The sequence below is a fragment of the Bufo gargarizans genome, chromosome 5 (assembly GCF_014858855.1).
Source record: "Bufo gargarizans isolate SCDJY-AF-19 chromosome 5, ASM1485885v1, whole genome shotgun sequence".
NCBI classification, from domain to species: domain Eukaryota; kingdom Metazoa; phylum Chordata; class Amphibia; order Anura; family Bufonidae; genus Bufo; species Bufo gargarizans.
Genome location: NC_058084.1, coordinates 104,467,530 through 104,478,683, shown reverse-complemented (window position 1 = coordinate 104,478,683; position 11,154 = coordinate 104,467,530). Strand labels below are relative to the sequence as shown.

Sequence of the window (11,154 nt, the reverse complement as noted above, 5' to 3'; positions counted from 1 at the left end):
GAATCAAACTCTCATTGAAATGTTGAGAGCAGTACCCCCTGAGACAAGGGGTAATTGGCCTACTCTGCTGCCACAGCTTATGTACATGTACAATACAATTCACTGCTCCACCGGGTACACGTCTTTCTATTTGATGTTCGGCCGTCAAGGGAGACTGCCTGCCGACCATTGAGCCAGAGTTTCCTGAGCCAGAGTCGTCAGCCCAACCTGTTGATCCTATGCAGGCTGTTGAGAACCTGTTACATGACAAGGAGCCACTTTATTAGTTCCTAACACCCTGGTTTAACTTGGTGGTACCGGCTCCAGCTCCTGCTAGTCCTCGACCCCAGGATGACCTGTCCCAGGGTGTACCTGAAAGGGCTCCAGAGCCTGTGGATCCCTCTTGGCCCCCTGAGCCAAGGCAAAAAGAGTCTCTGTCAGTAAGGAGGTCCACACAGCCTACTAGGGGGCACCCACCTGTGAGATTCGGAGACTACGTTGTTGACCAGAGTAACCCCTCTCGGGAAACTCCTGTTTAACTGTCTACAAGACCCGGGTACGGACTCATGTTTTTCTTTTGAGCCTCCAGGAACTTTTGTTACTAAGGCATTCTTATCATTATGGACTATCCTGGTTACTCCCGATACGCTGTACCAGGTCAGCGCCCCCATTCCATGTACCAACTTGTGAAGAGAATGACGGCCCTTTTGACCACACTTGTCCTTTTGCCAGCGGAGCTGCCTGCCAATTTCATTGCAAATGTAGTGATTGTTGTATATGCCTGCTTTGCATTTTTGTCTTTCAGGTCACAGTTTCCAGCTGGGCGGGCCCCTGTGTTGCGCCGAGGTCGGGCAACCTCAAAGCAGCGGGGTATGTAGTGTCCCACTACGTAAAGGTGGGCACTACTAAGGGTCAATTGGGTCATGTTGTCCCCCACCTCCTGTGGGAGATTGCTATTATGTTTTGTATTGTATGAGTGCATAATTCCATGTTAATTCCTGTGTACCAGGCCTGCTAGGGGTGTAGTTTCTCCTCCTAAGCTGTAGAGGGAGCTAGGTAACCCCCTAGTATATATAGTTAGGCCCAGACAGGAAATAGTTTGTTCAGTCTAGTCCAGGAGGCTAAGTAGTTCAGTCTAGCCTGCCTGAAGTGCTGAGCAAGTGAAGCTCAGAGATTAGTCCAGGAGAAGAAGTTTCCTCCTGAAGTTATCCTGCACCTTGCAAAGTACAGAGCAGTGCTAATCCTATCCAGCCAAGTGGAAGGCTGAGGGGCAGAAGTTTATTGTCAGCAAGAGGATTTATACCGGAGGAGGTTTCCCTACCCAAGGATAAAGCCAGCTATTAGGCATACGGGCCTTGGAGAAAGCAAGACAGGATTCTGCAGAAAGTACAGCCTGATCTGTGAGTTTTATTCCCTCTGAGTTACCTTGCTAGGATTCTACCTGCCATTGATGTAAAGCCTGCCTGTTACCAAATATTCTTCATATGGAACTGTTTGGAGTCTGTACATAGTTGAACTGTTCAGTAGAGAAGAATTCTAGTTCACTACAATAGTGTGTACCTCTATTATTCCTCCTAACAATCGGTGTGCCACCGGCACTGGCGTCACGAACTGTAAGGGATCTTGCCATAGGCACGCTAAGCCTTCAACACCCAGGGCACCTCACCTATCACCCGGCCTGGTGCCTATATCCAGAGAGTGCCCCAGAGGATCTACGTACCAGCCTCTTCATCACTGCAATACGCCTGCCCAGGGTATACTACAAACTGTGAGTACTAAGAGCAACCCTCGGTCTGTCTACTGACCCCTGTTTTCACCTTCCTGCCCAGGCCATTTTTTGCAAACCTGACCAGTGTCACTTTATGTGGTGATAACTTTAAAACGCTTTTACTTATGGTATACAGGCCATTCTGAGATTGTTTTCTCGTCACATATTGTACTTCATGACAGTGGTAAAAATAAGTAAAAAAAAAAAAACATTTTTATTCATAAAAAAATACCAAATTTACAAATTTCAATTTCTCTACTTTCATAATAGATAGTAATACCTTCAAAATAGTAATTACTTTATATTCCCCATATGTCTACTTCATGTTTGGATCATTTTGAAAAGGACATTTCATTTTTTGGGGACATTAGAAGGCTTAGAAGTTTGAAAGCAAATCTTGAAATTTTTCGGAAAATTTCCAAAACCCACTTTTTAAGGACCAGTTCATAATGGAAACCACCCAAAAATGACCCCATTTTCGAATCTACACCCCTCAAGGTATACAAAACTGATTTTACAAACTTTCTTAACCCTTTAGGTGTTCCACAAGAATTGATGGAAAATGGAGATGAAATTTCTGAATTTCACTTTTTGGGCAGATTTTACATTTTAATCCATTTTTTCCAGTAGCAAAGCAAGGGTAAACAGCCAAATAAAACTCAATATTTATTACACTGATTCTGCGGTTTACAGAAACACCCCACGTTATCATAAACTGCTGTACGGGCACACGGCAGGGCGCAGAAGGAAAGGAACGCCATATGGTTTTTGTAAGGCAAATTTAGCTGAACTGGTTTTAAGATGCCATGTCCCATTTGAAGCCCCCCTGATGCACCCCTACAGTAGAAACTCAAAAAAGTGTCCACATTTTGGAAACTACGGGATAAGGTGCTAGTTTTATTGGTACTATCTTGGGGTACATATGATTTTTTATTGCTCTATATTAGGTTTTTTGTGAGGCAAGGTAACAAAAAAAGGGATGTTTTGGCACCGTTTTTATTTTTACAGCGTTTAACCGAGGGATTAGGTCATGTGACTTTTTTATAGACCAGATCGTTACGCACGTGGCAATACCTAATATGTATACTTTTTTTTTCACTTTAGCACAATAATAGCAGTTTTGAAGCAAAAAAGAATCATATTTTAGTGTCTCATAGTCTGAGAGCCATAGCTTTTTTTATTTTTTCACTGATTCTCTCAGGTAGGGACTTATTTTTTGCGGGATGAGGTGACCGTCTGATTGGTACTATTTTAGGGGGCATAGGCCTTTTTGATCACTTGCTGTTGCAATTTTTGTGATGTAATGTGACAAAAATTTCTTTTGTTTACACAGTTTTTTTAGTTTTTTTTTACGGTGTTCATCTGAGTGGTTAGGTCATGTGATATTTTTATAGAGCTGTTTGTTACTGACGTGGCGATACCTGTATGTATACATTTTTTTATTTTTTTTCACTTTAGCACAATAATAGCAGTTTTGATACAAAACAAATTATGTTTTAGTGTCTCTATGTTCTGAGAGCTATATTTTTTTTTTTTTTTGGGCGATTGTCTTAGGTAGGGGCTCATTTTTTGCGGGATGAGGTGACTGTTTTATTGATACCATTTTGGGGGGCATACGCCTTTTTTATCGCTTGGTGTTGCACTTTTTGTGATGTAAGGTGTAAGGTTTTTTTTTATGTTTTTATTTTTTTATGGTGTTTATCGGACAGGGTGGATCATGTGATATATTTATAGAGCCGGTCATTACGGACGCGGAAATACCTAATATGTGTGGGTTTTGTTTTTGTTTTTTTCTTTTTTTTTTATAAAATAAGGGGAAAGGGGCGTTTTTTTTTTCTTTTTTACTTTATTAATTTTATTACTTTATTAATTTTATTAAAAACACTTTTTTTTAAAAAAAAATGTTTTACTTTACTTTATTTATGATATTCTTTTTTGGGGGTCTGATCCTCTCTGCAATGTATTACAATACATCTGTATTGTAATGCATTGCCTGTTCGTCTATGACACTGAGTCATACACTAACAGGTTGCCTAAGAGACCCTGAGGCAGGATCTCCTCGGCTCCCGTAGAAGGAAGTTCCCGATGCCGTGCAAGGCATTGGGCAGCCTCTGCACGGCATCGGGCTGCCTTGTGTCGCATCGTGTCCCCGCCACAGAGAGCATGGGGACTCGATGCTCTCCCTCACCGGATACAAACCTCTTCTATGTCGTGGTCAGCCGCATAGAAGAGGTTAATCCGCCGGCATCGACTTTTACAGCGATGCCGGCGGATACAGCAGCGGCCTGGCTACCACCGACTGCCGGGCCCCTGCAGTGACCGGAGCGGTGCAGGCGCAATCACTATGACTTACTATTACGTCAAATTGCGGGAACTCAGTGGTTCCCATGACGTAACAGTACGTCAAAGGTCGGGAAAGGGTTAAAGACTAGGCATATTTTCATTTTTGAATTTTTTTTTTCCTACCCACATTCCAATAGCCATAACTTTTTTAATTTTCCATTCAAATAGCAATATGAGGGCTTATTTTTTGCGGGACAAGATGCACTTTTTAATGCCTCCATTTAATTTACCATTTCTTGTATTGGAAAACGGAAAAAAAAAATCTTTGTGGGGTAAAACAGAAAAAAAAAAAACATAATTCCACCAAGTTTTGGGGGATTTTGACATCACGTTGTTCACTGTGCGCTTAGAATGACATGATGTCCTTATTCTGCAGCTCAATATGATTACAGCGATATCAAACTTGTTTTTATTTTGTTTAATTACTTTTCTTTTTATCGCAATTTTCTGACAGACATAACTTTTTAATATTTCTGACAACAGATGTGTATCAGGCTTTTTTTTTTTGTTGGGAGACACGATGACAAATAAATGCCGAATAGCGTATTTTTCCATTCCGTTAATAGTTCAGACATTTTTGGAGGCAGCGATACCTAAAATGTTTATTTTTTATTGTTTGTATATTTTTATATTATATGTAAAATTCTAGACCCCCTCTTGTCCTTTTGACGCGCTCGCTGCTAAGCTGTGCTTCGTGCATAGTTCAGCAGAGAGCTTACCGTGACAGGCCTGGGAAGCTTCCGAAGCGTCCAGGCTGCCATGGTAACCGATTGGAGCCCTGCGATTTCACTGCGGGGGGCTCCGATCGAATGGCAGAGGGAGACACATGCCGGATTCTGCCTTAACTCACAGATGCTGCAAGTGTTGAATGCGGCCTCTGAGGGGTTAAATGATGGGGTTCGGAGCGACTGCTCTTCCCTGTCACTGCGGCTGGGTGCCTGCTGTGTCATACAGCCGCCACCTGTTATAAAGCCGCTTCATGCTTGTCGTCAATGATAAAAGAGAATGTAAGTCCAACATCACAAAACTCCTAGTTGTAAAGAGAGTAATTGAAGTAAAAAGACTATGGGGGAGATTTATCATAACTGGTGTAAAGCAGAACTGGCTTAGTTGCCCATAGCAACCAATCCGATTCCACCTTTCATTTTTCACAGCTCAATTGGAAAATGAAAGGTGGAATCTGATTGGTTGCTATAGGCAACTAAGCCAGTTCTACTAGACACCAGTTTGATAAATCTCCGCCTATATCTGGGAATTGCATCACCAAACCTTGTTTCATTTTGTGCCCAGCCACTATATTACCTTTTGAATGGACCAGCTGTTGTCACCCTCCAGCACCACTGCGCGTCACCTTAGCTGGGCTGCACACCCCATATATTGCTGCAGACAATCACTGGCCATAGTGGTGTATGGTATGAGACCGCTGAGGCCAGTGATTGGCGGTAGTGGTATATGGGATGTCACTGCTGCAGCTAAAACAATACGTTACTATTGCAGAAAGGACAGAGGGGACTGAGCAGCAGAGGGGACACCAGGTAGGGTGGGGACCAAGGACCCCCGTTCTGGAGATTGCTTCAGATTCCCTGGGACCCGCATTTATATCTTGTGGATATGCCATAAAGGTCTAAGATCAGAATTCCCCTTTAATGCAGGCAATATTTGGCAATTCAGTTGATTGTAAATGGAATTGGTTCTTGAGGACAGAGATGTAGCGCTAGGGCGCCTTTACACGAGACAGAAAATCTGCCACATAAGGACTTCCCCCGTCTTATCCTACAGGGCTGAAACATGTCAACCCCTGCCCTGTGTTCTGCTGCAAATAATGGCCGGAGGGTAGAGAGAGGCGCTCATAGGGTGAGTATGTTCAATAAGTGGATAATCCACAATAAAACGTTTTTTAGGTATGCTCACCAATTTTGGTTGCACCTAATTGGGTGCAACCACAGTGGAAGCTGAATGTAGACGGTTCAAAGTTGGTGCAGCCCAGATATGTCCAAACCCCTTGGGCGGGAGCCACCCCACCACTCGGGCGAGACAGTAGAAATGAAATAAAAGGACGCTTGACTTTCTCGGTCGGCGTGTCAGCGTTCTCCTCGTGCTGCTGATACACCGGCCGCGCCGCCCGCACCGCACAAGGTTTTTATTAATGATCACAAAAAAACCTCTGACTTGATAAAGGGGTCAGGAGTACCCCAAAATGCATTGTCTACCATTAAATCTGAAAATTGCTAAATACCCAGTTGTGATAGTGCGCCTCCTACTGTCGGCTGAGAGTCAAGCGTCCTTTCATTTCATTTCTACTGTGTTCTGCTGCGGAATTGCCTTCCGCGGGGTAAGAGTCCATTCGCACATCCGTATGAATGGGTATGCATCCGTTCCGTCTGAATGAGCCCTAAGTGATAGAACTGACCAAATAACTGAAGTGTGAGCTCAGCCCAGTAAGATTACCACTGCAGGTCTGTAGAAAACATCCCGTGATGAGCAACCCGCTGTTATTAGTACCATATGGCGGCATTATTGGGTACAGTGTGGCAGTGTTTGGCCAGTGCAGTGGTATACTCTTTGGTTCACTACACTGTTTCCTAGCAGGGGCACCCTATAGATAGTAAAGTGGTGGGCTGGGCGGTGTGACCACCGGTCCTGAGTCCTGACAGGGACTGTGCTACACTGCACTGTATGAGGCATCATCCCTGTTCTACGTGTACTACCGACAGCCAATCACCGAACACCACATGTTTACTGGTGCACAGCAGGCCCCTCCCACTGACGTCACCGCACGCCCCTCACGTACATTAAGAAAAGCGAAAGGTCTCTTGCCGACTACGACGTGACGCTCTGTTCCGCCATCTTTATTGATGGAACATTGTTTGTAAGGACTCGGGAAAGAACAATAAAGGCAAGGAATAGTGCATTCCACTTAAAAAGACGCATTGACTTATTTATTCGTTCAGAAGTAACGGTAAGGTTTCATAGCCGTAGCGTTTTGAACGCCAACAGCTTAGACTCCGCCCTTATGGGGATTCTGCCCGGAAGAAAGATGGCGCTCTCGGCGCAACCGTTGCTTTTCACGTGATCCGTAACCGACGCGACTCCTCCCCGGAGTGCTGACGTGGTGTAAAGCAGTGGTAGTGTATAGCGTCATCTCAGAGAGATAGAGAGGAGGAGGCGGTGCACCTGGTGGGTTGCAGCCCCAGTTGTCCCTGGTGTGTGCGAGAGACAAGTGCCATCCGTCATCATGGGCATCCGCAAGAAGAGCAACAAGACCCCTCCGGTGCTGAGCCATGAGTTCATCATCCAGAACCACGCGGACATCGTCTCCTGCCTGGCGATGCTCTTCTTACTCGGGCTCATGTTCGAGGTGAGTGGGGCCTGAGAGGCGCAGACTGGGCTCCCAGCCGGTGCACTCTCTGCGGGACGTTGCACCGGGGAGCAGCTTGTGGGACTAGAGGTTCCAGCATGCCTCGGAGCTGGCCAAGTGCGCAGCAGCTTCTCTTCTGTCCTGTACAGTGCACTCGTATGTACGCGTATATGTACACGGGTGGTGTGTTGTAGTCACACGTGTACAGTGCACCCCCCTCCCGAGCATTGTGGGGGTGCAGGGAAGCAGCCAATCACAGCCCACCACTCCTGTTATTTTTTTAGTTTTTTTTTAATGAAAACAGTGCATTGGTTGCTATTGGCAACCTCTCATTTCCATTGTGCGGCTTGTCATACACGTCCCCTACATGGATCGCTTGTTCCATGATCACAACATGCCAACTGCTCCTGACCAGGGCCGATCCCTGCCAACCGGATGGCAGCGTCCGTTAGGGTTTGGTATATTGATATCCAGTATATAAAAATTAGGGAATTAATGTCATCAGCATGAGGCGGGTAGGAGAAGTGTAGCCTGGTGATCAGGTCCTGCAGTGTACCGTACAGACTGACTCACTAAGAGGAAGTCTCAGGACTTGCCTCACGTATGTAAATATCCTGTAGATGCAAAGTAAAAAAAACTCCAAACAATATGGTGCACGCTACCGTGGCTGACATGCAAAAGCCAAAGTATCCAGCTCCATGCGCAAACACTGGAAACGTGGATTATACACAATTGAATTACTACTATACTTATGCCTTGGGTCAAAATTGTGTCAGGCCTATCTACCAACGGCAAGGTGGCTTCTACACTATCCTGAGCCCAGGCCTACAGATTTCAGGGCAGTGCAGGATCCAGCTATAGTTAAAAGCCTTGGACAGACAGGTACGGTCCTGTAGATATAGTCGTCTTCTGTACCCTCTGAGTAAAAGGTTTTTGATGGGCGCCGGCTGGATGCTTTGGCCTTACGTGGCGTGTAGTGTTGCTTTTATGGCCCTGTAGTAAAGTTGACATGTCGGGTAGCACTTCATAAACTTGGCTTTCTTGAGAGCACATTTCTTCTTGGTCCATAGGTTTTATTATTGTACCTGAGCCGTTTTCCCTTACAAGTACCATATTTCCCTACGTCTGTGGTATTTTTATGTTGGGAGAAGGAGGGGGGGGGGGGTTGTTCACATGTCTAAGGACAGGGGTGTTGGTGTATTCATCGGTAGAGCTGGCCATACGTTTTATGGAGCTGATAGCGGTCTCTTCCAACGTTCCCATAAACAGGCAGACTGATTTTTGGCTTGAAAGGGGGGAGAACTACTGGAAGACACCTGTAGCAGCTGTGTACCTCCCAGACATGTCGACATCCAACAGTACTGTCCTCTCCTTGGGAGTCTCCCATACATATGAGATGGCTGGCACACCTGTCATGTTATGTGTATGGTAAGCTTAAAGTGGTAGTCCAGATTATTTTATTTTTTTTTTTAAATCTGCTCCAACCCACGGGACCTGTGGAGAAATCCATACTCGCCTCATCCTTGTCACTTGTGTCTTCACTGGACATTCGCTCCCCATCTGTCAGGATTATGTGGCTGCTGCAGCCAGTGACTGGCCTCAGTGGTGATGGCAACCACTCAGGAGTGCTGAAAAATCAAAGGTGGAATCTGATTGGTTGCTATGGGCAATTAAGCCAGAATGTTAATATGTATCCGGATGCCTTCGTTTTTTCACACAAGCCCTATTCACTTCTATAGGGCCAGGGCTTTGTAAAAAATATAAAACATGCTGTGGTGTTTTTTCTTTTTTTTTCTTTTTTCCTGAACGCAAAGATGATCCGTGATAAACGATTTAGTCTGGATGCTGTCAGTTCACTACACATCTCATTCAGACGGAAAACTCACTCCTGTGAAAGAGGCCTTTATTAGGGCTCATGCACATGACCGTATATATTTTGCAGATCCATTGTAACAACGCCTGCCCTTGTCTGTAAAACGGACAAGAATAGGACATGTTCTATATTTTTTTTTTTTTGCAGAAACAGAATACACACTGAGTCATTTCAGGTTTTTTTGTTGACCTATTGAAATGAATCGTTCTGCATACAGACCTGGAAAAAAAATAAGTTTGTGTGCATGAGCCCTGAAGATATATAGGTAATGATACAAGCAGGATGTCTGCTGGGAGTTGTACACTTTCACAAGAACAGATCGTAAGTGCACGGTGATGAACACGTCCATATGTTAGAGAGGATAATGGCCGCATTTACCTGCAATTATCGGATTCATAAAGGGGAAAAGAATGTGCAGCGTCCGTACAAGCCTGGACAGAAACGACTGCTGGCTACAGGAGGGAGCAGTCGCCAGACCCTGCCTGCATCTGGATCACGCAGACCGGTGTGTGACATCCCCACTATCCTTCTATATTGGTAGACGTATGTTCAAAGTGGGCCAAAATTGCTGGTTATTGATTTGAAAGGGTTAACTTCCACCTAGGGATCTGCCAAACTGTCCCAGGACTGCAATGTTGGGGGTGAAGGGGATTTCAGCATGCCTGATCCAGTTTCCATAGCAGATAAGCTGCTGCCAGACACCGCTCCCCGTCAGTGTAAATGCATACGCTAGGCCACACTTGTGTATTTGTGCTGTAGATGGCAGAGCTAGTGACCCGCCGAGCTCCTTCATGTGTAAGGCCTCGTGCACACGACCGTTGTTGTGGTCCGCATCCGAGCTGCAGTTTTTGCGGCTCGAATGCGGACCCATTTTCTTCAATGGGGCTGTAAAAGATGCGGACAGCACTCCGTTTTGCGAACAAGAAAGGCATTTCTACAATGGGCCTTCCGTTCCGCAAATTGCAGAAGGCACACGGGCTGCTTCCGTTTTTTGCGGTTTGTGGACCGCAAAAAACGGAACGATCGTGTGCATGAGGCCTAAGTAGAGGCCGTTAAGTTGGCATTTGCACTGCAGGATTCCGGATAGCTGGCACAGATTTTCCTGTTTCTTTCATAAGGGTGCATTCACATGGAGGTTTTTAGTGGCGTTTTGGTTAAAAAAAAACAGCTCTAGATGTTAGCTGAGGATCTATAGCAAATATGAAGCGCAGGACGCTACTGGCACGTTATTCATTAGGTGGTGGTTTTTGGCTTTCTGACTCTTTAAAAACGCAGCGTGCTGGAGATCTTGGTGCCAACACCTTCTCTTTTACAGGGGGGAAAAAAACAACACGAAGAAAACACTAGTGGTAAAACACACTGCAAAAAAGAGAGGCCGAGTTCACACTAAGGTTTTTTTGGTCACTTATTTCTATCAGTTTTTGTGAGCCAGTAGTGCTGTCCGCATCTTATACGACCCTATTAAAGTGAAATGCGGCTCGGATGCGGACCCAAACAACGATCATGTGAATGAGGCCTAATTGTACCTTTTTTGTGGGCTACTAAGGCTAGTTTCACATATGCGTCAGAGCCTGGCAGGATGTTTCTGTGGCTCCGATACTGCCGCATGCCGTACCTATTGACTATAATGGGGTCTGACACCTGGCTACAGATGTGAAGGTAGACTACATTTTTATTTTTATTTTTTGTGGCAATTTTCAGTCCCCCAGCCGCCATATGTTAGCTGTAAGCGAGCTATATTTTTATTTTTTATTTTTCTATTGGCATTTCTAGGAAAAAAATGGATGGAAAAAAGCACCTTAATTTTTTTAAAATTAATTTTTAATAAAAATG

The 11,154-nt window shown here is 44.9% G+C and overlaps 1 protein-coding gene across 1 annotated transcript in view; it reads left to right on the top strand.

Annotated features, from left to right (window-relative positions):
- Positions 1-7,196: 7,196 nt before the first annotated feature.
- The window catches only part of TRAM1 (translocation associated membrane protein 1), a 36,228-nt gene continuing 32,270 nt past the window's right edge, over positions 7,197-11,154 (top strand). The window contains exon 1 of the mRNA XM_044294452.1: positions 7,197-7,448. Coding sequence (XP_044150387.1) covers positions 7,326-7,448 — 123 coding nt within the window. The 5' untranslated portion in view covers positions 7,197-7,325. The remainder of the gene's footprint in view (positions 7,449-11,154) is intronic.